At 51.2% G+C, this 21,056-nt stretch overlaps 12 protein-coding genes across 12 annotated transcripts; 4 read left to right on the top strand and 8 right to left on the bottom strand.

Moving 5' to 3' along the window:
- Positions 1 to 121: 121 nt before the first annotated feature.
- LAESUDRAFT_690312 (uncharacterized protein) lies at positions 122 to 1,677 on the bottom strand. The gene is made up of 5 exons (XM_040906063.1): positions 1,380 to 1,677; positions 1,048 to 1,329; positions 957 to 994; positions 588 to 903; positions 122 to 536 (listed from the first exon to the last, which is right to left on the bottom strand). The coding sequence occupies exons 1-5, from the start codon at positions 1,602 to 1,604 to the stop codon at positions 276 to 278; spliced, it is 1,122 nt and encodes a 373-aa protein (XP_040770630.1). The 5' UTR covers positions 1,605 to 1,677; the 3' UTR covers positions 122 to 275.
- A 251-nt stretch (positions 1,678 to 1,928) lies between these two features.
- Positions 1,929 to 3,211, top strand: LAESUDRAFT_808586 (uncharacterized protein). Its single transcript, XM_040914076.1, has 7 exons — positions 1,929 to 1,968; positions 2,017 to 2,212; positions 2,265 to 2,506; positions 2,560 to 2,704; positions 2,772 to 2,862; positions 2,919 to 3,035; positions 3,092 to 3,211. The coding sequence occupies exons 3-7, from the start codon at positions 2,277 to 2,279 to the stop codon at positions 3,103 to 3,105; spliced, it is 597 nt and encodes a 198-aa protein (XP_040770631.1). The 5' UTR covers positions 1,929 to 1,968; positions 2,017 to 2,212; positions 2,265 to 2,276; the 3' UTR covers positions 3,106 to 3,211.
- Positions 3,212 to 3,719: 508 nt separating this feature from the next.
- On the bottom strand, positions 3,720 to 5,053 carry LAESUDRAFT_639482 (uncharacterized protein; the record flags this gene model as incomplete). Its single annotated transcript, XM_040903545.1, has 5 exons — positions 3,720 to 3,983; positions 4,041 to 4,359; positions 4,411 to 4,448; positions 4,501 to 4,782; positions 4,832 to 5,053. The coding sequence occupies 5 exons, from the start codon at positions 5,051 to 5,053 to the stop codon at positions 3,720 to 3,722; spliced, it is 1,125 nt and encodes a 374-aa protein (XP_040770632.1).
- A 237-nt stretch (positions 5,054 to 5,290) lies between these two features.
- Positions 5,291 to 6,731, top strand: LAESUDRAFT_808588 (uncharacterized protein). Its single transcript, XM_040914077.1, has 6 exons — positions 5,291 to 5,504; positions 5,557 to 5,681; positions 5,740 to 6,003; positions 6,065 to 6,218; positions 6,268 to 6,391; positions 6,447 to 6,731. The coding sequence occupies exons 3-6, from the start codon at positions 5,762 to 5,764 to the stop codon at positions 6,551 to 6,553; spliced, it is 627 nt and encodes a 208-aa protein (XP_040770633.1). The 5' UTR covers positions 5,291 to 5,504; positions 5,557 to 5,681; positions 5,740 to 5,761; the 3' UTR covers positions 6,554 to 6,731.
- A 314-nt stretch (positions 6,732 to 7,045) lies between these two features.
- Positions 7,046 to 8,552, bottom strand: LAESUDRAFT_719438 (uncharacterized protein). The gene is made up of 5 exons (XM_040907627.1): positions 8,242 to 8,552; positions 7,912 to 8,193; positions 7,818 to 7,855; positions 7,448 to 7,762; positions 7,046 to 7,389 (listed from the first exon to the last, which is right to left on the bottom strand). The coding sequence occupies exons 1-5, from the start codon at positions 8,461 to 8,463 to the stop codon at positions 7,365 to 7,367; spliced, it is 882 nt and encodes a 293-aa protein (XP_040770634.1). The 5' UTR covers positions 8,464 to 8,552; the 3' UTR covers positions 7,046 to 7,364.
- A 269-nt stretch (positions 8,553 to 8,821) lies between these two features.
- Positions 8,822 to 10,377, top strand: LAESUDRAFT_740320 (kinase-like protein; the record flags this gene model as incomplete). The annotated part of the gene is made up of 6 exons (XM_040911074.1): positions 8,822 to 8,842; positions 8,935 to 9,427; positions 9,476 to 9,709; positions 9,762 to 9,838; positions 9,871 to 9,903; positions 9,960 to 10,377. The coding sequence occupies 6 exons, from the start codon at positions 8,822 to 8,824 to the stop codon at positions 10,287 to 10,289; spliced, it is 1,188 nt and encodes a 395-aa protein (XP_040770635.1). The 3' UTR covers positions 10,290 to 10,377.
- Positions 10,378 to 11,139: 762 nt separating this feature from the next.
- Positions 11,140 to 12,516, bottom strand: LAESUDRAFT_754132 (kinase-like protein; the record flags this gene model as incomplete). The annotated part of the gene is made up of 5 exons (XM_040911850.1): positions 11,140 to 11,469; positions 11,525 to 11,667; positions 11,720 to 11,930; positions 11,999 to 12,206; positions 12,275 to 12,516. The coding sequence occupies 5 exons, from the start codon at positions 12,514 to 12,516 to the stop codon at positions 11,140 to 11,142; spliced, it is 1,134 nt and encodes a 377-aa protein (XP_040770636.1).
- A 712-nt stretch (positions 12,517 to 13,228) lies between these two features.
- On the bottom strand, positions 13,229 to 13,953 carry LAESUDRAFT_719444 (uncharacterized protein). The gene has a single exon (XM_040907628.1). The coding sequence runs from the start codon at positions 13,554 to 13,556 to the stop codon at positions 13,263 to 13,265; it is 294 nt and encodes a 97-aa protein (XP_040770637.1). The 5' UTR covers positions 13,557 to 13,953; the 3' UTR covers positions 13,229 to 13,262.
- LAESUDRAFT_719446 (uncharacterized protein) lies at positions 13,512 to 13,931 on the bottom strand. Its single transcript, XM_040907629.1, has 2 exons — positions 13,639 to 13,931; positions 13,512 to 13,599 (listed from the first exon to the last, which is right to left on the bottom strand). The coding sequence occupies exons 1-2, from the start codon at positions 13,754 to 13,756 to the stop codon at positions 13,553 to 13,555; spliced, it is 165 nt and encodes a 54-aa protein (XP_040770638.1). The 5' UTR covers positions 13,757 to 13,931; the 3' UTR covers positions 13,512 to 13,552.
- A 413-nt stretch (positions 13,954 to 14,366) lies between the features above and the next one.
- Positions 14,367 to 16,700, bottom strand: LAESUDRAFT_719447 (Nop-domain-containing protein). The gene is made up of 9 exons (XM_040907630.1): positions 16,510 to 16,700; positions 16,243 to 16,412; positions 16,016 to 16,175; positions 15,853 to 15,961; positions 15,720 to 15,801; positions 15,271 to 15,665; positions 15,177 to 15,218; positions 14,586 to 15,116; positions 14,367 to 14,533 (listed from the first exon to the last, which is right to left on the bottom strand). Exons 1-9 carry the CDS (start codon positions 16,626 to 16,628, stop codon positions 14,411 to 14,413), a joined length of 1,731 nt encoding a protein of 576 aa, XP_040770639.1. The 5' UTR covers positions 16,629 to 16,700; the 3' UTR covers positions 14,367 to 14,410.
- Positions 16,701 to 16,883: 183 nt separating this feature from the next.
- On the top strand, positions 16,884 to 18,955 carry LAESUDRAFT_754134 (alpha/beta-hydrolase; the record flags this gene model as incomplete). The annotated part of the gene is made up of 10 exons (XM_040911851.1): positions 16,884 to 17,143; positions 17,222 to 17,307; positions 17,363 to 17,389; positions 17,442 to 17,483; positions 17,536 to 17,634; positions 17,686 to 17,837; positions 17,896 to 18,020; positions 18,072 to 18,145; positions 18,298 to 18,831; positions 18,876 to 18,955. The coding sequence occupies 10 exons, from the start codon at positions 16,884 to 16,886 to the stop codon at positions 18,953 to 18,955; spliced, it is 1,479 nt and encodes a 492-aa protein (XP_040770640.1).
- A 403-nt stretch (positions 18,956 to 19,358) lies between these two features.
- Positions 19,359 to 20,976, bottom strand: LAESUDRAFT_638616 (uncharacterized protein; the record flags this gene model as incomplete). The annotated part of the gene is made up of 4 exons (XM_040903479.1): positions 19,359 to 20,177; positions 20,221 to 20,294; positions 20,351 to 20,684; positions 20,740 to 20,976. 4 exons carry the CDS (start codon positions 20,974 to 20,976, stop codon positions 19,359 to 19,361), a joined length of 1,464 nt encoding a protein of 487 aa, XP_040770641.1.
- Positions 20,977 to 21,056: the final 80 nt, after the last annotated feature.

Below are 21,056 nucleotides of genomic sequence, written 5' to 3' on the forward strand. Positions count from 1 at the left end.
CATCATCAGTGTAAGGCCGGTTACCATCATTTGGAGACAACATACATTATCTTCTGCATACTGCAACATCATCCTTGCCGCAGGGAGATACTGCATGATCCTGCAGTGCGTGTTTCTAAGTCATCCTTACGATCAAAATTAAGATAGCAGAAGACAACAACACATACATCCGACACGGGATAAGAGATAGAGAATATTCAAGATCCGTAGGTACATGCTGGAGCAGAGCGCAAAAAGCGTTGTAGTGAAGGACATACACAGAATTCGCGTGACTACTACTGGATATCAGTAGCCCAACTGAACAATAATCTGCCAAAGTAAGCAGCAGAACCAACCAAAGACACGGTATCATTAATCGCCGTAAGGACGAAGCCCTCTGCGCGAGGCCTTAGCCTCCATATCAAGTGCACGGGCGAGATAGTGTCTCTGATGGTTTGCCATTGAGCGACTATTTCGGAAGCGCTAGGCCTTCTTGCTGGATCGTTCTGCAGCATTGACTTCATCGCGGGCAATAAGAAATCAAGGTTAGAGTATTTCTAGGAGCCCTTTTTATGAGAAGGTGCACAATGTAGACGATGACAACGCACTTCGTAGAACTCATGGCGGAAGACGTTGCCAATGATAAACACATCGACTTTGAAAGGATCGTAGGGGGTATCATCAGATAGCTCAGGCACCTCCTGATCCCGTCCGTTGACTCCGACCACTAGCTTGGATTGTGCATCTCGCGGAATGTGAACGGATATGCCATAGTCGACAAAGTAGTACTTGACATGAACGTCCGTGCGACGATAATAAGGAGCTGTTGTTTCTCCATCCGGGAGACTTGTCTGGTCCACTGGATGAAATCCCTGCGGAAACATCTCGCTTGCATCCATCATCAGGTTTTTATACGTGCAGTCACTAAGCAAGCTCAATATATGCCATCATACACTGATAGGGTAGCTCGTACTCACCGATGTGCCACGCCATGCTTGTGAAGGAATTGCAATCCCTGTAACGCCCGGGATGAGCCATACAAATTCAAGATGACGTGGTCGAACGTACTTTGAGAATCTGATCAACAAAATCGACAACCTCCCCAACAAGCGCGAATGGAGGTTCATCGATGAGACGAAGAAATGGCATAACCAGATATGATATGCTCTTGTCCTTTGCATCTTGAAATGTATCTAGGATAGGTACAGAATGATTGTCTGGGTCGTCGCGGAAGGATGGGTCGGAGAGCATGGTTGCTATGCGAGACTCATTATCTCCAGTCTTGACCAGCTTGATGTATACAAGCATCCCATCAGCTATCCTGGTTGCATCGGTCAGGTACTCCCGCACCTATCTTCGCGTTAGCGCCACACTGAGATTATCGACAATAAATCGCTCACAGGTAGGCTGATTGAGTCCTCGAATAACCAAGGATACTCATCGGTTCCCCTCCACGAAGGAACCCAGCCTGGACGATATCGTGGGCGCAGCATATACCCCCGCGATTCGAGGAACGGCTGCCGGTCTACCCAGCCTTTCTCCCATGAACGCAGAGAAGAGTACAACCTGTCTGCGTCCCGCAAACGTTCTTGAGGAGTACGCTTAGGACGGTTTTCATGAGACATGATGAACGGGGGGGTTAGATGCTCAGCGTGCGGACGTGGCAAGGGCGGACAGCGACGATGTCAAGCACTTGTGACTTGAGCACCGTGTGATCTGAGCAAAGATGGACCCACAGAGCGTTCAAGTTTAAACTCCGACAGCATGAATCTCCGCTGCCGCCCAGGAAGGTTTAGAAATGCACCTAGATACAGCCGTTCTGTTGTTCTGATTGAATCTTGACGTCGCTGAGTATGAGAACAAAAGATTCACCACTTTTGGTTACTCTCTGCGGACGGCTGTGAATTTGACGATGTTCTTGGTCTAGCCGTTCGCTTCTCTGAGCGGTACGAAGCTCTAGTACCTGAAGCAACTGCATCACACCACAAGGTGAGCACACTCGTAGAGCTTTCATTACGTGTTTTCAGCGCCTTTAAGCTTTGCAGTCGAGTGCACACGCGGTCGGCATGATGCGCGGTAGTACAGCGTGCATATAAGGGCATGGCTGCACTGGCACCGAGTCTCCTCACCGCTATTGCGACCTCAGGGACTCCTCGGCTGCTTTGCAGTCACGTACAACACTACGGAAGCAGTGTCTCAATCAGCTTTTTCTACTCGGAGAACGCAAGCTCAAGTACGTTTCTTTCCGCTGATGTGTTCGGTTTGCGCATTAAAATAAGAGTCAGGGCAGCTGAGACATGAGCTTTGGTACGGTTTCCGGTGCTATCGGCATGTATGCTGCGGGCCTAGCTACCTGGCAGTTAGTTGGAGACCGAAAGGAATGGGACGTCCAGTTGCACATCAAGGAACTCAAAGCGACCATGAAACAAATTGAGGACATGAGATCCACCATCAAGCCAGCGGAGTGCGAGTTGATCATGCGATTCAGACCTGAATTTTTCGCTCATTGGGATGAATTTGCGAAGGAGTGAGTGCGAGATTGACAATGATATTTTTAATGCTAATTTGTGGATCCTGTAGCATGAGTGAGGCTCTAGACATCTGGGATGAAGCCGCTTCAGGTGCAAGCTGGTTGCAGCGGAACAGACCAGCATTTGCAAATACACTAAAGCAAAAGGTGTACAAGGCGAAGCGATCGGTAGGAGCTTTCCGAGCGGATATATTGGTACAGTGCTTTTCGGGTGTATACGATGGCGTCCAAGTGTATGCTAAGGCGACTCCTTTCAAAACAGAAAACGACGAATACCGTTAGACGCAGACTTGGTTCAACAGCAGCGGAAAATGTTCCCTCCTGGAATTCTAGTGCCACAAGGGACAATCTATGTACGATATGTACCCGAAAGACAGACACTTAGTCCGATTCTCACAAGATTTTCCAGCGGGCTTGATCGATAGGGTGATGTCGTTGCTGCCCCTACCGCCGATCGACGCAGGCGATACCTTAGAATCCCCTGAACAAATGTTCTCTGATGTCAACAATCATTCCAATGATGCTAGTAAGCGGATATATACTTTTCGCGAGCATTGGTTACACTGAACAATCGAAATACAGGCACCATGGTATGATTCTCGCGTGGATGAAACATTTAAGCTATGTTACACACGCGGAGCCATATTTCGGGGTTGGTTGGTAGCCCTGTCTATCCTCACTATGTGCCGTGATCATCCCGCCAAATTACATTCCTGTTTTTCGGAACTTGCACAAGCCGGCCAGCCATGCTTTCATGTACCAGTGGTACGTCTGTGAAAAAAAAAACTACCTTCAGATGAAACCTCATGGCTGGCTTCTCACTGCTTGATGAGATCCGCGATAGCCGAACAATCACTGCAATTCCGGGACTGAACGATTGAAGCTAGCTGCTCGTCGTGACGAATAGCGGCATTCATGGGAACGTTGGCTGACATCGCCTTGAGTTCGAGGCCCTATAATTGCAATGATGGCGAACAACAGAGCCTAATGGAGATTGGATGGATTAGCTAAACCAATACTTTTGTACGGACACACTCAAGCGGGATACTCGACATACAGCGCAGCCTTCCAGCCGTTCGTGGAGTGTGCAAAACTGGATAATTGTGTTCTATATGAGCAAATAAAGGACAAGCAACTGCATCCGAATCCCGATGCAATACGAACTGTGTAACATGAGGACAGAAATCACTGTGGACTGGAACAAGTATACCTAACCCTGAGAACCTGCAGCCCACTTATACAGCTCTTTACCGAAGTGCGCTGCAGTGCTTACTAACGATACAGCTTCATAAAATGCCGTCAACACCGGCTCTTCCTCGCGCGGCCTCGGCCTCCACCTCAATTGAACGCTCGAGATTGTGCCTCGAATATTCCGCCATTGAGTCAAAGCCTCCACCGCACTGGGCCTGCAGGATGGGTCGCGCTGTGTCATAGATTCTATCATGGGAACAAGGAATTCGACGTTAGAGAATTTCTAGAATGCACATTAGACCGCTGTCGCTAATGCAAACCATTGTATCGTAAAACGTACGTCGTGGAGCTCATGTCGAAAAACGTTTCCGATGATGAACATGTCAACTTTGAAAGGATCGTAAGGAGTTCTCATGGATAATTCGGGCACTTCTTGATCTCGTCCATCGGTCCCGACCACGAGCTTGGGTCGCACGTCCGGAGGAAAGTGTACCGAGATACCGAAATCGACGAAATAGTATTTGACGCCTGCGTCTGCTCGAGAACGATAAGAAGCTTTCGTCATGCCATCTGGCAGGCACATTGTAGCGACAGGATGATGTCCTTGCGGATACATTGCGTGCGCATCCATCATCAAGTTCTTGTACTCGCAATCCCTGCTCGTTACCAATCAAGATATTATGAGGACCCATGCACGCGTTGGCACTCACCGATGTGCCACGCCATGTTTGTGAAGGAACGCTAGACCCTGTTGACGGTCAGGAACACTTTCTACTTGCAAGAGGAATCTAACAACGTACCACTAAAATTTGGTCCACAAATTCCATGATCTCTTCGATAAGCGCGAAGGGAGGTTCGTCGATGAGGCGCAAGAAGGGCATAACCATATATGATATGCTCTCATCATCCGCGTCCTGAAACAGCTCCAAGATGGGGACGGAGTGGTTCTCCGGGTCCTCACTCAATGGAGGACTAGAGAGCATGGTGGCTATGCGCGATTCGGTATCTCCCGTCCTCACTCTTTTGATGTATACAAGCATTCCGTCAGACATTCTAGTAGCATCGATGAGATGCTCCCGGAGCTGATTCAAGTCAGTGCGAATGGTTGACGTAGTACGCGGCTTTACTGACAGGAAGAATAACCGAATCCTCAAAGAACATTGGATGCTTTCCTGTGCCCTTCCACGACGGGATCCAGCCAGAACGGTATCTTGGGCGCAGCATGTAGCCGCGAGATTCCAGGAACATCTGCCGATCAGCCCAAGCGGTTTCCCATGAACTCAATGACGAGAAAATCTCGTCACCTTCCTCTATCAGTTCCTGAGCGCGCAAAGCCAAAGAGTCTTTGGACATCATCAAGAATGGAGGAGGGCGGAAGGTGTAGTAGGTTCGAAGAGAGATAGCATCACTATACCTGTATCATCAGGTGATCCGCCAGATCACCTCCATCAAACATCAAACAGGGACCCACAAACATTCAATCTCCGACGGATACTCGGTTGACAAATGCTTGCAACAGTAGTACGGCTGTTGTTCCTTTTCTGATTGACGTCGCTTGTGGACAATAAGGTCGTAATCGTGGGCTGTGCTTCGAGAGATTTTCGTCTTGATGTGTCGCTGTCAGGCTGAGCAAGCAATCACAACCGCGTGCACCGCGTATCGCATCGGAATCATTCTGATGTTCTGTGACCCAGCTGGCGCGGATCCTGGCCTCACAACTGCTCAAGAGATCTTAGCGTCCATTGTATTCCTGAGATTGATTTTTTCAGCTTGAAAGCAGCTGAGGTGATAGCTTATATAGGACGTCAGTGAGCTGTCAATTTTCCACTCCCGCTTCATTTCCTCCTTCATTGTAGCATTCACATAAACTTCCGCTGTGCCGTCACTGGTCAGCCTTGATACATTGAGGACGACAAAAGCGGTCACTACGGCGCCTTCGCTCGTATTTCTTCCAAGTCTATCGACAACACTCTATCTCAAAGTAGGTAGATACTATTGTCAGTGCGGCGGATGCAGTGACGGTTGTTGACTGAGACCAGACGGACATTACCATATTACAGTATGGTCGACAGTGCTGCGTCCTGGGTCGGCATCTACGCAGGAGGCCTTGCTACCATGGCAGCGGTTCACCATGGCTACAACTTGATCAACGACCGGTGGGCCGCCAAATCAGTTGCTCAGCAAGGCAGAGCTGTCCTTCAAGCGATCAATGAGCTGCGAACAGGGATTAAACCTCAAGAAGCTGAGTTGATCCTCGCTAAGAGACCTACTTTTTTCACAGAATGGGATCGTTTTGTGAATCGGTGAGTTCTCTCAACGGATGGAGCTTTCTCGAGATACTGGGCTCATCGAATCAATCTTCAGGATGTCAAACGTCATAAATGCTCTTGATATAGAGGCTGAGTCGTCCGGACAGTGGCAACGAAAGGGTCCTGCCATACAATATATCGGTAGTGACCTCAAGGTGCGTCTGTACAAGGCGAAGCAGTCGCTTCAAGCCTTCCGCGCAGACATTTTGGTGAGATATGTTTCTATATCTACAAACTGCAAGACTTATGTCGCGTCAGAAAACCACAAACGCTGTGCGAGACGTCTCCGTTGTTTCAGAGGTAGATATTCCACAGTGGGATACTGCGAGCAAGCTGGAAGCGGGATACATTCGATCGGAACGTGAGGTCAGACTTCAACTAGGTGAGATACCTTCGTCTCATACATCATTAATTCCGACTACTGACTTGGGGCATAGCCTCCTTGCTATCAAAGCTACCAGACTTGGCTCCTACATTGCCGCCTATGGCCTCTGAGCCTCCTATGCAGATTCCGCCCGAATTTTTGGAGGGTGACAGTGCCTAAGCCTCATCCACCAGGCCTGCATCTTCTACCACCACGCAGATGGCAAGTGCCAATGGGCCTCGACTCTTCATAGGCTATCAGACCTTACGGTTACTAGGATTTCACGGATTATTCGCTCCGATACATTTCTAGTCGTGAATCGGAGATAAGATGGTAGACAAGTACATTTAGCGCTTCTAGATACCCTCTCCTCTATGAATATATGCATCGCGTGCAACTCTTATGATACACAGGTGGATGTCCATCTGTATAAAATACCTGTGCACGGTGATGCAGCCCAAATCACAGTCGATTTTTCGACGTCAAGACGTCGAGACCAAGGAACCTGCGACTAGGCACCGGACACACACGGACGTGCGAAACGCAAGATACATATTCCATTTGAGGAATGTCAGGTTGAGTAGTTCGCTATTGTCGTGTCATGAGACACATTAAGAGGCAACATAAGACACCTTGAGGACGCGCGAATGCACACTTGGGTCTGTAGGTCCGCAGAGCATCCAATGGCTGTGAATTTCTGCGAGCAAAATAGTACGGGCAAAACGGTATCCACCAGACTGGAACAAGTAGATCTACCCCTGAAAATCTGAAGCCCACTTAAACAGCTGCTTACTCAAATGCGCTGCCGCATTGACAAAGTATACAGCTTCATTGAACACCGTCGATACTGTTCCTTCCTGGCGAGGCCGAGGCCTCCATATCGAGTGAACGCTCGAAATTGTGCTCCGAATACTCCGCCATTGAGTCAAAGCCTCCGCCGCACTGGGCCGACAGTAAGGATCGCGCTGTGTCATAGATTCTATCATGGGAACTAGGAAGTCGATGTTAGAAAATTTCTGGAGGGTATATCAGACCATTGTCGCTAATGCAAACCATTTTATCATGATAACGTACGTTGTGGAGCTCATGTTGAAGCACGTTGCCGTTATGAACACGTCAACTTTGAAAGGATCATAAGGAGTTCTCATGGATAATTCGGGCACTTCTTGATCTCGTCCATCGGTCCCGACCACGAGCTTAGGACGTACGTCCTGAGGAAAGTGTACTGAGATACCAAAATCGATGAAACAGTATTTGATGCCTGTGTCTGCTCGAGAAAGATAAGGGGCTTCCGTCATGCCATCGGGCAAGCACATTGTGGCGACGGGATGATGTCCTTGCGGATACATTGCATGCGCATCCATCATCAAGTTCTTGTACTCGCAATCTCTGCTCGATATCAATTAAGATATTACGAAAAACCAATACGCGGGTTGATACTGACCGGTGCGCAACGCCATGTTTGTGAAGGAATGCTAGACCCTGCGTTCGTTGTCAGGAACGCTTTCTACTCGCAACAGAGTAATCTGACAGCATACCGTTAGAATTTGCTCCATAAACTCTACGATCTCTACGATGAACACAAATGGAGGGTTGTCGATGAGACGCAAGAAGGGCATAACCATATATGATATACTCTCGTCATCTGTGTCCTGGAACAGCTCCAAGATGGGAACGGAGCGGTTATCTGGGTCCTCACTCAATGGAGGACTAGAGAGCATAGTAGCTATGCGCGATTCGGTGTCTCCTGTCCGCACTCTCTTGATGTATACAAGCATCCCGTCAGACGTCCTAGTGGCGTCAACGAGATGATCCCGAATCTGCTCCCGATCAGTGCTCATCATTGACGTAGTATACAATGCCCTTACAGGAAGAGTAATTGAGTCCTCAAAATACATTGGATGCATTCCCGTGCCCTTCCATGACGGGATCCAGCCAGGACGATACCTTGGGCGCAGCATGTAGCTGCGTGATTCCAGGAACGGCTGCCGCTCAGCCCAAGCGGCTTCCCATGAGCGCAATGACGAGAAAAGTCTATCCCCTTCCTCGATCAGTTCTTGAGCATGCCTGAACAGAGGGTCTTCTGACATAGTCAAGGATGAAGGAGGTGCGGAAACCTGGAGTCTCGGAAAGACATGAGAAGAACCCTTGTGACCTAAGTGTATTACTTTTGATAAAACAAGATCAGCGATATCTGTCGGAGGTTGAATCGTTGTGGGTCCCTGTTGGATCAGTCGAATCACCTGACATATCCTGGATAGAATTATTTTCCCACAAGATTTTTAAAGGAATACAGTGAAGAAAGATAAAGTCCTGCTCCGGCAATCCTTCGAAGAAACACCCTTCCAGGATTGGTCATGTTACTACCCAATATGGACAATGTAACTTTCCACAGCGAAACTTAAAATATTTCCATTGTGACTACACCGGATTTTTACACGGTCAAAAATGGCTCGATGTCTGCAGCATGTATGCTTCTCCCCGTCCAGACCTCATACCATCCTCCACAGAGACATGGCGCCAGAATTACCAGGCCTGATTCCCGATGACTTCCACTTCAGCTCAATGGAGACTACCGAGGACATGACCCGCTACGTCCCGGGGGCTACCATCCTATCATCATTGGCGACATTATCGGCTCGTCTCCTCGTACGGACTCTGCGAGCAAGCCATGCCAATATAGGATCATGCACAAGTTGGGCTTCGGGTCATATGCGACGGCCCTATGGTTGGCTCAGAAGACGGATTCAAGCGGAGCGTTCGTCGCAGTGAAGATCACAACGGCGGCAGATGGTCATATACGGGAGGCCCAAATGCTTGAAGCAGCCTCAACGGTGATGCCCAATGGCCAGCCGTCGCCACATATTATGACGCTGCTGGATCACTTTACCTTGCGCGGTCCCAACGGCGCTCACTCTGTTCTGGTGACGGACGTTGTAGCGCCGATCGTCTCCTTTCCTTCACCCGGACGCTCTCCGCATTGGCGGAAAGCTTTCGCATACGGTCTAGCGCAGGGTTTAGCGCACCTACACGCTACAGGGATCGTCCACGGAGGTACGTTTCCGCTTCCACTGCTGACGATTCCCTGACTCCCGCCTGTAGACTTGCACCTCGGTAATGTTGGGTTTGCCATGCCGCAGCTCGCACATCAGGATGAAGACGATGTGATGCAAGATCTCAGCCCATACGACCTGACCATTGTTCTGCCTTGCTCCGCTGCCAAACAAACGCGCTCGTTACCCGCTTATGTTGTCGCGCTGTGCCACCTCACTACGTACTATGAGAAACTCGCCGGCTCCGATCCGCCTGTGGCTAAGATCTTCGACTTCGGCAATGGTGAGCTGAGTTCTTGAGAACTCTCTCGGCTTCATAACCACACTCAATGCAGCGCATAAAGCTGGAACGCCACCACTGAACTTCCAGTGTGCGGTGGAAGCTTGCGCTCCAGAGTTAGGCTTTGCTCGCGTCATCGAAATACAGAAAACCCGCCCGTCGAGCCCCCAGCCGACGTCTGGGCTCTCGGTGCTGTCGTGCGTCCTCTCCTGCTCCCTCCTTCGAAGCACGATATCCTGATACATTCGCGCAGATTTACGAGATCGTTACTGGCGCCCCGATGTTTCATGGCGACGGCATGCCCGCCCTGCCGTATCACATGTCTGAGATGGCCGGCTACGTACCCTCAGAGTGGCAGTCATGGCGCCCTGACCTGACCATATCACCCGACCAGGCCGATGCCTGGTGGACATCACGTAAAACGCAGCTACGTCGAGGCTGTGTTGATGATAAAGACACGGACGCGCTCGTTAGGCTGCTGAAGAAAGTGCTCGTGCTCGACGCCGCGATTCGACCGACTATCGCAGTGGTCCTGCAAGACCCGTGGTTCCATGATGATGCCGCGCACCAGGTCCAAGGTTGAAGCTAAGTCGTTTTGTGTATATGTGCCTGGAAGGAGCCTTGCCCAGATGTACCGTATGTTTCTTTAGCTTCGAGTCAAGAGCTCGAATATTGCAGCGCTCGAACATTTGCAATTGTGAGTGCATGACTGTTTCGGCGGAGCACAAGAATGCACCAAACCGGGTTAAGACGTGATTAAGGGCTCCATTCTGCACTACGCGGGTCTCACTGCAAAACGTTCTCCAAAAGTTTCGTCCAGCTGAGACTCAGAGCTTCCGATGTCCTTTTCTGCTTGGCGTGTCAGAGCCCTCATGTGGTTCACCATATCACCGGCTAGTGATTCTGACATATTGGGCTTGCACGTGGAATTCTGGCAATCATAATACCGTGGTTACAAGAAAAAGATACTCTATCGCAACTACTGACACAGACTTATTCGACGAGTCAAAGCTTGATATTCTCAGTACAGTATCTTGGCATTCTGCTTGACTGAACACGCATGATTCTCAAGCCAAGTCGCCTTGCCCCAGCATCCCAAAATTCTTCGCCTCTGCCTGGGCATAGGCATTCTTGATCGCATCATTGTTCAGTGTGTGCCGCCTCCCCGAGCACAGAAGTAGCCTTGATAGCCATTCACGAGCTCCTGTTCCACAGCGAAGATGTGCACAGCCGTGCCATGCTCGTGGGGCGTGAGAGCCCAGTTGTCATCGTTGCAGACATACACGGACAGGTGCTTTGGTTGGCCGGCATAGTTCGCGTGCGAAGAGTTATGAAAAAGCATGCTGTTGCCGTCTCAACGTCAGATCACAGAGCGAGCGAAAGGGCGAGAAATGAACACGAACGTCACAAGAAGTCGGGAAAACGGCTTGGCTTCAAATTTGGACCTCGTGCGCGGCATCATCATGGAACCACGGATCTTGCAGGACCTCTACGATAGTCGGTCGAATCGTGGCGTCGAGCACGAGCACTTTCTTCAGCAGCCTAACGAGCGCGTCCGTGTCTTTATCATCCACACAGCCTTGACGTAGCAGCGTTTTACGTGATGTCCACCAGGCATCGGCCTGGTCGGGTGATATGGTCAGATCAGGACGCCATGACCGCCACTTTGGGGGTACGTAGCCGGCCATCTTAGACATGCGAGACGGCAGGGCGGGCATGCCGACGCCATAAAAAAGTGGAGAGCCAGTAACGATCTCGAATATCTGTGCGAATGTATCAGGTTATCGTGCTTCGAAGAGGGGGCAGGAGAGGACGCACGACAGCACCGAGAGCCCAGACGTCGGCTGGGGGCTCAACGGGTGGGTTTTCTGTCTTTTTTATGACGAGTGCATAGACTACCTCGGGAGCGCAAGCTTCCACCGCACATTGTAAGTTCAGTGGTAGCGTTCCGGCTTTATGCGCTGCAGTGAGTGTGATTAGGAAACCGAGAGAGTTCTCAAGAACTCAGCTCACCATTGCCGAAGTCGAAGATCTTAGTCACAGGCGGATCGGAGCTGGCGAGTTTCTCATAGTACGTAGTCAGGCGGCACGGCGCGACAACATAAGCGGGTAACGAGCGCGTTTGTTTGGCAGCGGAGCAAGGTAGAACAATTGTCAGGTCGTACGTCTGGATCCTGATGTGCGAGCTGCGGCATGGCAAGCCCAACATTACCGAGGTGCAAGTCTACAGGCAGGAGTCAGGGAATCGTCAGCAGTGGAAGCGGACAACGTACCTCCGTGGACGATCCCTACAGCGTGTAGGTGCGCTAAACTCTGCGCTAGACCGTACGCGACAGCTTTCCGCCAATGCGGAGGGCGTCTAGGTGAAGGAAAGGAGATGATCGGCGCCACAACGTCCGTCACCAGAACAGAGTGAGTGCCATTGGGACCGCGCAAGGTAAGTGATCCAGCAGCGTCATGCCATGTGGCGACAGCTGGCCATTGGGCAGCACCGTTGAGGCTGCTTCGAGCATTTGAGCCTCCCGTGTATGACCATCTGCCGCCATTGTGATCTTCACTGCGACGAACGCTCCGCTTGAATCCATCTTCTGAGCCAACCATACCGTCGCATATGACCCAAAGCCCAACTTGTGCATGATCCTATATTGGCATGGCTTGCTCGCAGAGTCCGTACGAAGAGACGAGCCGATAATGTCGCCAATGATGATAGGATGGTAGCCTCCCGGGACGTAGCGGGTCATGTCCTCGGTAGTCTCCATTGAGCTGAAGTGGAAGTCATCGGGAATCAGACCTGGTAATTCCGGCACCATATCTCTGTGGAGGATGGTATGTGTGAATCAGAACTGCTGAGGTATATATGGAGGGATCGCTGCTTACTATGGAACGGTTGAACAGCAAGGACACCTAATGTTGCACATGCATATGATGATATAGATTAAGAACTGAAGATGGGGAGAAGCAACACTGCAGGCCGCCGCATGGAGCCACGGCGGAGATTCATGCTTTCGGAGTTTGAACTTGAACACTTTGTACCCATGGTGCCACAGTGGCGCTTACGTAAGGTAGGTGGTTGCGCGATCACCCTTTTCGGGCTAGGACGTTGTCCGATCGCTGATGTCAGCTTCTGCGCCACTTTCGCCCCAGCTTGCCTATGATAGCGTCGCTTTAACTCGCCCAGCCCGTCTTTCGGATGGCCGCCGATGCCTAGGCCATATCGCACACCGACATAATGATACAGCGCCGTTGATCCCGGCCCATATATATACGTTCAGACAACTGATGGGCTGAAATTTGAAAGTTCGACTTGTTGTACCGCTACCATTCGCGCCTTAGATCGGTCCTACATCACGCGGACGACATAGCATGGCGGAACATGGGCCAATTTGGTGCGAATCGTCCCCACTCCACTGGATCGACCTGAACGTGGGCGGGCCGCCCTCATACGTATTCGCGCAGTTGATCCTCGTCGTCGTGTTAATTACTGTCCGCGGCGACTGCTGCGCACCCTACAGGCCATTCAGTGCGGGCGTGCCCTCCGCCGGATCCTCCGAGCGTTTTATGCCAAAAGCGACGCTGCCCTCGGCATGTCGCCCCAGCGTAGCTTCGCGGGGACAGAGTGTGTCGTGAGCGTCATCAACGATGGAGACGAGATGTCCGTAATGCTGACCGGCAAGCCGCGGCAGGAAGAAAGGCTTTGACCATCGAATCGCTGGTCGGTCGCCCCTCCGAAGCGTTTGTTTCCATTGCGCAACACGGTGTGAGGAATTGTGCTAGAAGACGTCGAAACACAGTCGCATGGTGGCAAACGGAGGGGGAGGGAAGCGAGCATCAACACGGAGAGCCTCTTCATGCGCTTGTACGAATCGCCGCTCCGCTGACGTGCCGCAATGGAGCTCAGCTTGCATCGAGGATATATGCATGTGAAACTAGACCAGCTAGTTGCGCTTCGTCAATGAAGTGAGCCGCGTTTGGCACACATAGACGTCGGTGGATGAGGGTAGTGGGCACGAGGCTCAGCTGGATGGCCATCAACCTTGTCCGCGGCGCCATATGGAGGTATACTGTCAACGATGGCTGCTGCGGGGGCCGCTGACGTTCCAGTACGGTCCACGCGTGACGTTAACAGGCTCCTTACCATAACTACATGTCCACGTACAACAGTAATCATTTTACTCCACACTTCTAATTACACTTTCCGTCATTCAATGCATTGCTCGTATATACAGCCCTTTTGTAATTGAACCCCGGGCGGTCTTTCTCTGCTACAATGGACAGAGTCAAGAATCAAGCTTCAAGTTTCGAGACCTACCTGGTCTCCGTCTCTCAGGATGTGATGGGGGCTAGCTGGTTCGCGTCCCCAGGCTGATGCGTAATGACACAGATGGACTGACGGCATCTAGCCATCTAAAGACTTGGTGGCGATCGTCACCAAGAGCAGGAGTGAATCGAGCTAGGAGAGCCGTTCGGAGACCGTAATTGAATGCCACTGGCAAAACGTGGTTTTCATCACTATAATACTTTAGCCAACCATTTCACTGACAAACTAGACGTCTCTAGATCGAGCATAGTGACACCGGTATAACGGGACAGCCAATAGATCCCAGAAAGCAATAAGCATGTCTCGATACTCGCGTCGAAGGTAATAATAAAATGATTGAGATAGATAATGGACGTGAGCGGCAGAGAAAAGCATACTATGGAGACTTATGCTTCCGACTTTCTCCGCTTCTTCTTCTTGGACTCGCCAGACTCTTGCTCCGCGGCGGCCTTTTCTGCTTTGCGAGCCTTCTTCTTTGCCTTGCGCTCCGCCTCAGCATCTGCGTCCGTCTAAAGAGTGCATTAGTGTGATATTCAGCAATTGTCTACTAGGATTACTCACTGTTGCGTCCTCCATTGTGACATCTCCATCGTCCTCATGCCTTTTCCGCTTCTTCTCCTTCTTCTTCTTCTCTTTCTCCTCCTCCGCACCGTTCGCCTCCACAGAGGCTGCTTGGCCGTTCTCCTTAACCTGCGCCTCCTCGCTCTCCGCCGTCTTCCCCTCCTTCTCCGCCCTCCGCTTCGCCCTCCGCTCTTCCTTCGCCTTCTTCTTCTCCGCGTTAACGTCCAACACCGCCGCCACTGCCGACTCCAGTGGCTCTCGCTGCGTTGAGATGAGATCCACCGCATCCGCCGCCGTGTTGTACGTCTTGGTTTGCCCAGTCATCTGGAATCGCTGCTGGTTCCTGTTCGACATCGCTGAACGCACACCAGCAGCGTCGCCCTGCGACTCGAGCGCACGCAGGCGTGCTTCCAATTTGGCGCGGTTCTCGATACCTATTGACGGCGCTAGCGGCTCGGACTTATCCTCCACTTCCGTCAATGCATCAACACGGATAGACAGAGCGGCCTTAGTTGCAACCATACGAGCCATCTGTGAATAATGGTTAAACAATCGTGAACGATGTCTATAACTGCGATCACGCGATCTGACCTTTCCCTTCAGTTTTGGTGGTGCTTGACCAATCAGAGATGCCTGTAGCCCCCTTGAGACATTAATGTTCGATAGAATGTAGTGAGCAACGTACATGGTAGATCAACCCGTATTTAGGCGTATCATGCTTCGTTTTTAATGCACGGAACAGGGCTTTCTCCGCCCCAAGAATTTGGATGGTACTCGCAGGATGCTTCGCGAGATTCAGAAGGCTACCAGCATGGCTGATCAGCCGTGCACCGACAAGGTCACCGACAAGAACAGTCAGATTGGGTGCAATCGCGTTCATGCGATTCCGTAGATACTCCGCAAGCTGTGTCCGGTAAGCGGTGATAGCAATCACCTGGTCACAGAGAGAGTTGATGTGGGCAATGTCAGAGTCTGAAATTTCTGTTCCCATCGAAATTTCTGCCGCAGCCTTGATGGTCGCCTCAAGATCCTCAGGAAGGACGGCAGAGAAGTCAGTAGTTGCCGCGTTTGTTCGGAAACCTAGACATATATGGGTCAGGGCGACGGAGAACCATCTCTGTTGAACATACGAACCCATCGTCTTTATGACCTTGGCGTACGCCAAATTGTCCACGATGATTTTTGATAGCTCAGGGAAATGCCAACCATACCACTCCTACAAAGACGTGATGAGGGAGGATTCGCATGAAATGTAAAAGTGAATTACCTTGACTCGCATAGCATAGATGTTAATCTCTTTATCCAAGTCGTCGAGGAGAGCTATGGCTTGTACGACCATGGTGTCTACTTTATCCGGAGAGAACTTCAACTTGAAACTGACGGAACGTTTTGAGCAAGGAGGAGTCATACGCGATATAGGCACTGCTCACCGAGATAGTGAATGACTCAAGCCCAAGCTCATAGTAGCCAGATCCTTCGGGTCTAATCCGTCAAGAAGGGCTGCAAGCTGCTTGCGGATACCACGGAAGAGTTCCATGGTGCTATCTTGGGCAATGACATTGATGCCTAGCTTCTTGCTGATTGAATGACCTGATCGAGACGTGGTATCACATTCTTCAGCAAGCGAAACCCAACGGCAAGAGCCTGCCTAGCTCACCAAGTTTTGGGTCAAGGACAACTAGTGATCTCTTCCCCTTTCCTTTTCCTACAACCTCGTCCGAAAGGAATTTCTTCAGGCCCTTCCCAAGCTTCCCTTCTTGAAGGGCGGTGATCTCTTCGACGGCGGTCGCAGTGGATGTGAAACGGTGCAGAGATTTGAGCCTCAGCCTGTCAAGGAGTGTTATCAACAAGAAAGAGATTCGGAAAAGCATGAGAAGCCGTGAGCATATTGATAACCTCGGTAGAGTCGGTATTATATGCCTACAGTTTGTTAGCTCGCTCCGGTGTCTCGAAGTCCTCCCACACATCGGCACTTGAAACCTTGGCAGAGTCGGTGAGCTTAAAAAGACAATAGCCCAGAGACGTCTCGTATAGAACCAGCATGGCGAATGACCGCAGTAGAAAACAGCCTTAGAGCAGAAGTTGGAAGGCGACAGACTTGACCTTGCCTTCGAACTTTTCAGGCGCCCTTCTATTGCGCCTCCATTTATGGCAATGCCAATTGTAGACTGGCTCCACGTGACATGCAGCGACTAATTACGGTATATTCCTTATCCGAGCGAGGCCCATGAGAAAATCCAAATATCCGTTCTCAAGACACGTCTGAATGCTGCTCGAGGTTTTTAAACCTCACACTGGATGGCGATGATGCTGTGGCCTCTGGTTGTACTCATTTCGGTCGGTGTAGCCTTCCAGGCTGAGGTGATCGCGCGGCAGTCTCGCGGCTTCACGAACAATGTTGTTACTGGTGGCCATGGACAATCGTTTGGCCATGATATAGGCATTGCGCAGTGGCGATTGTCATCTATAGATCTGAGGAAGAGTTTAGCATTCTGCGGCATCCGAATCTCCCTGCTCACCGAGTCAGGATCAAGAAAAGCACATTCTGTGATCCGACTGTGAAGTGAGGATGCACTCAAAGTCAATGTTTGCCATGTAACTCACTTGCATGACTCTGTATGCTTTTGTTTTCTCAGTGTGTACACGGGATATCTGGATGTTGATTCTGGTGCTAAGCATCTGTTCTTCTATTTCTTCGAGAGCAGAAGGGACCCAGCCAAAGGTTCGTTATCTCAACCGAGAAAGAACATCTCTCAGCTTACACTTTGTATTCAAAGATGATGTTATGATGTGGATCAACGGAGGTATGGTACCAGCAGATCTGTCTTGAGGGCGAATGCCCTGATGCTTGCTCAGGCCCTGGCTGTTCGTCATCCATGGGCCTACTCATGGAGCTAGGTACTCCACATTTCTACTGTACTATCGAATTTCGTCCCATAATCCCTCGAAGGACCGTGTAGTATCGACAAGGAAGACAAATCTCCCAATGGCAGTGTTTGGAACCCGTACTCGTGGAACGCGGAGGCAGACATCTTCTTTCTCGACCAACGTGCGGACTCCCTCCCCTTGCGATCAAGTAGTGTCTGAATTACGATCTCAGGGTTGGCGTCGGCTTTTCTTATGCGGATTATGGAGAAACTGTCGAGACCACAGAAGACGCTGCCAAGAACATTTACGCATTCCTCTCGATCTTTTTTGAGATATTTCCTCAATTCACTGGCCGCCCCCTCCACCTCGCAGGAGAATCCTATGGTGTGAGTACACAGAACACTGATGCGGGTCGGTCTTGATGCGCGGCACGCCCTGCTAGGGTCGCTACTTGCCAGCATTCGCAAGCTACATATTCGACCGTAATACTATCGCAAAATCAGAAGGCAGAGAGATTCTCAACCTCACGAGCGTCCTGATTGGAAATGGGATCACGGACATATCGACGTGCGTAGCTTGCCTGCTGTGAAAGTGTAGCAGTGTTAACGTTCGTCATAGGCTCTATTTCGGACGCTACGAGATAGAATGCGGCACGGCTGCCTTGCAAGTGCCTTTCCAGGATATTAGCACCTGTGTGCGCATGAAGATGGCAGTGAGTTGTCGCGCGCTTGTTGTCGACCAATACGCACATTTCGGAAAACTAAACCCATTCATGGTAGCTTCCTCGATGCTAAGAAGCTATGCGCAGAAGCTGCATAGACCAATTTGATGCCATCAATTGCAGGGCCGAACGCTCAATTCGTTGCAGGCCGAAACGTCTACGACATCTCGAAGGTACATGTGTTCCTTGACTTCCGAGAGCTACATGATATGACACGCCTTTCGTCTACGTCCCGAAAGATGTGTGAGGGCGACAGCCTGTGCTACAAAGAAAACACCGTGATAAAGAATTACCTTGACCGACCATCCACTCGCAAAATCTTAGGCGTCACATCGCCGAACAACTTTTCGGCTTGTAGCCGCGAAGTCGGGACCCACTTCAACCTCCACATGGACAAGTGGGTCGTCCCGTCGCAGCATTACGTCGCGAACCTGCTTGAGCGAGGCGTGCGCATGCTCATCTATGCCGGGACGTACGACTGGCAATGCAATTGGGTCGCCAATAAGCTGTGGGTAGACAAGCTCGACTGGCTGGGCAGAGAGGCGTACAATGCAGAGGAGTGGCGCGACTGGGTCGTCAACGAGAAGAAGGCCGGAGAGACCAAGAAGGCCGGCACGTTGACGTTCGCCACTGTTCCTGGTGCAGGACATATGATGAGTATCCGAGTTTTTCGTTGGCATAGTGGAGGTGCTGACTCGTAGGTTGTATCCACGTCCCCCATGACAAGCCTGCAGAGGCACAGGCAATGGTGTCGAGCTGGCTGGCAGAGAGGGAGTTTTGAGCGGATACTATGAGCACACATACTATACGTGCGAACTGTCGAGCGTGATCTAAGAATCCCCATTGGTCTGTCAATATCAGTTTGGTCATATAGGTGAATGAGTGCTTGTACATTGTGAGGTTCGTCACAGCTTCATGATTGGCTGCATAAGCCTAACCTCAGGCTGCACGCTCTGTCTGTTAGTGCACCTCATGCGTCACAAGCACCAGCAGCTCGGAACAGCATTCAAGTTTGACGCAACTGATACGAGGTACACGACAAGCATACATGTAGTTGTAAGTGAGATCGCGGCTGACAGTCCTCCAAAAGCGCAAGGTTCATGCCAAATCCCGACTCTCACGTCCATTCAAAACAATCCTAAGCTAATACACCAGAGCTACAACAACATATGGTGCAAACCCTTCTATGTCGTCGACCAACCCAACACATCAACAGCACCTAACGGCCCAACGTACGTGTTCGGTCCACCGGGGTACGCTACGATGTCCGTGGATGCCCCACTCGTGCTGGCGGGTGCTGCGACGATAAGCGTCGACAAAGCCTGGGCCGCCACATCCGCCGCGCCAGTAGCAGTTGCCGCAGCGGCGCTCGCCGCACTCGCAGCAGACAGGATTGAGCTGGCCTGCTCGGGCGAGATTGTCTCCGTCGTGGAGCCGGCCTCGGCCGCAGTTATCGTGCTAGCGCTCGTTGCGCTCGATGCCGAGGCAGCGTTCGCACTGCTTGAGGCTACAGTGGCAGCTGCGCTGGCGGTACTTGCCGAGGTGGCAGTAGCAGATGCGACGTCCGTGCTGACTGCAGTGCTTGCGCTTACGACTACGCTGGACACGGCAGTCGCGGTCGCGGTGCTGTCAGCAGCGCCAGCCGAGCTGCTCCCCGACGACGTGCTATTCCCCGACGACGTGCTATTCCCCGACGACGTGCTACTCCCAGTGGTCGTGCTGTTGTCCGCGACGGTGCCGGCGACCGCGAGCTCGCCCAGGTAATCAGTCTGCGCGTCTACGAAGATCATCGCCGGCCCAGCAACGATAGTGTTGGTGTTCATTTCGCGAATGTTGCTGTTGATCGGCTGCGAGTCGGACGTGACGAAAACGGCGACGGGTCCGTTAATGGAGGATGGGACGACACAGCTGCTGAGTTCCAGGGAGATCGACACGGCTGCGCCTCCGACGAGCATTTGACAGCTGAGGTTCTGCGAACGCGAGACGTTTCCGTCAGTATCGAACTAGATGCTAGAATGGGCCACATACGTCTGTCGAACTGTTCACAGCCGTGGACGAGAACGAAAGTGTATCGCCTTGCACAATAGGGCCGTTGTTCGTTACGGTGAGCGGGGTGTTCGCTGCGAAACAAACTGAGTCTGCTGTGTGTACGCCACGTGTGTCGACTGCTGCCTACCGGAAAAGCCGACATCACACCCAGATACGAAGGAGCTTGCAACGGCAAGCACCTCGCTAGGGTTCAGAGCGATATCGAACGCTTGTGGAATGGACGTGGCGTCGTTGAGCAAGTTCAGGATGGTTTGATGCCGAGCCTCCACAGACATGATCGAAGCCGCCGCGGTCAGGAGAGAAGCATCGGAGAGCATATGTGCCGCGCCCAAGTAAGCGGAGACACCCATGTTTTCGACAACTCGGGCTGTGGCGGCCATAGTAGAGACGTTCGTAAGGGCACTCGAGAAGTCAAATTCGCAACCAGATATGGGGGAGGCTCCAAGAGATTCAAGAGTCGACTGAAGACGTCGCTGAGGATATACTAGTGATCTTTTCTGTCGAGAACGGACTCACATTAATCACGGACAGATGTGTCGCTTCATCGCTATGGATATTCTCAAATTGTTGTATGGGAACTTGCGCTTCTGTGAATCCAGCAGAGGTAAAATCCGAATCCTGGAATTTAGCCAGAGCCTGCGCGTAGAATTCGGTCTCGAGTTGCTCCAAAACACCGGCAAATTCTGACGTTTGTTCGAACTGGAACGTGAGATTCCTGCATATAAATCCGAGACTTACGTAGAACCTTAACATCCGTAGAATCAGACGCCCTTGTCATTATCGGTGCAGCATTGATTGGCACAGCGAGTGCGAGGGCGAAAGCGAATAGAGAC

Source organism: Laetiporus sulphureus (genome assembly GCF_001632365.1).
Source record: "Laetiporus sulphureus 93-53 unplaced genomic scaffold LAESUscaffold_1, whole genome shotgun sequence".
Taxonomy (NCBI): Eukaryota; Fungi; Basidiomycota; class Agaricomycetes; order Polyporales; family Laetiporaceae; genus Laetiporus; species Laetiporus sulphureus.

Coding starts and splice junctions, on each gene's coding strand:
- LAESUDRAFT_690312 (XM_040906063.1), bottom strand. CDS start 1,604: ATGTCTCATGAAAACCGTCCTAAGCGTACTCCTCAAGAACGTTTGCGG. Junction 1,330..1,379: donor AGGACTCAATCAGCCTACCT/GTGAGCGATTTA, acceptor ACGCGAAGATAG/GTGCGGGAGTACCTGACCGA. Junction 995..1,047: donor TTGTTGATCAGATTCTCAAA/GTACGTTCGACC, acceptor CGGGCGTTACAG/GGATTGCAATTCCTTCACAA.
- LAESUDRAFT_808586 (XM_040914076.1), top strand. CDS start 2,277: ATGAGCTTTGGTACGGTTTCCGGTGCTATCGGCATGTATGCTGCGGGC. Junction 2,507..2,559: donor TGGGATGAATTTGCGAAGGA/GTGAGTGCGAGA, acceptor TGGATCCTGTAG/CATGAGTGAGGCTCTAGACA. Junction 2,705..2,771: donor CTTTCCGAGCGGATATATTG/GTACAGTGCTTT, acceptor CTTTCAAAACAG/AAAACGACGAATACCGTTAG.
- LAESUDRAFT_808588 (XM_040914077.1), top strand. CDS start 5,762: ATGGTCGACAGTGCTGCGTCCTGGGTCGGCATCTACGCAGGAGGCCTT. Junction 6,004..6,064: donor TGGGATCGTTTTGTGAATCG/GTGAGTTCTCTC, acceptor ATCAATCTTCAG/GATGTCAAACGTCATAAATG. Junction 6,219..6,267: donor CCTTCCGCGCAGACATTTTG/GTGAGATATGTT, acceptor ATGTCGCGTCAG/AAAACCACAAACGCTGTGCG.
- LAESUDRAFT_719438 (XM_040907627.1), bottom strand. CDS start 8,463: ATGTCAGAAGACCCTCTGTTCAGGCATGCTCAAGAACTGATCGAGGAA. Junction 7,763..7,817: donor AAACATGGCGTTGCGCACCG/GTCAGTATCAAC, acceptor GATATCGAGCAG/AGATTGCGAGTACAAGAACT. Junction 7,390..7,447: donor TTCAACATGAGCTCCACAAC/GTACGTTATCAT, acceptor TATACCCTCCAG/AAATTTTCTAACATCGACTT.
- LAESUDRAFT_719444 (XM_040907628.1), bottom strand. CDS start 13,556: ATGAAGAGGCTCTCCGTGTTGATGCTCGCTTCCCTCCCCCTCCGTTTG.
- LAESUDRAFT_719446 (XM_040907629.1), bottom strand. CDS start 13,756: ATGGCGCCGCGGACAAGGTTGATGGCCATCCAGCTGAGCCTCGTGCCC. Junction 13,600..13,638: donor TGACGAAGCGCAACTAGCTG/GTCTAGTTTCAC, acceptor ATGCAAGCTGAG/CTCCATTGCGGCACGTCAGC.
- LAESUDRAFT_719447 (XM_040907630.1), bottom strand. CDS start 16,628: ATGCTGGTTCTATACGAGACGTCTCTGGGCTATTGTCTTTTTAAGCTC. Junction 16,413..16,509: donor CCGGAGCGAGCTAACAAACT/GTAGGCATATAA, acceptor ACTCCTTGACAG/GCTGAGGCTCAAATCTCTGC. Junction 15,117..15,176: donor CACCAAAACTGAAGGGAAAG/GTCAGATCGCGT, acceptor CATTATTCACAG/ATGGCTCGTATGGTTGCAAC.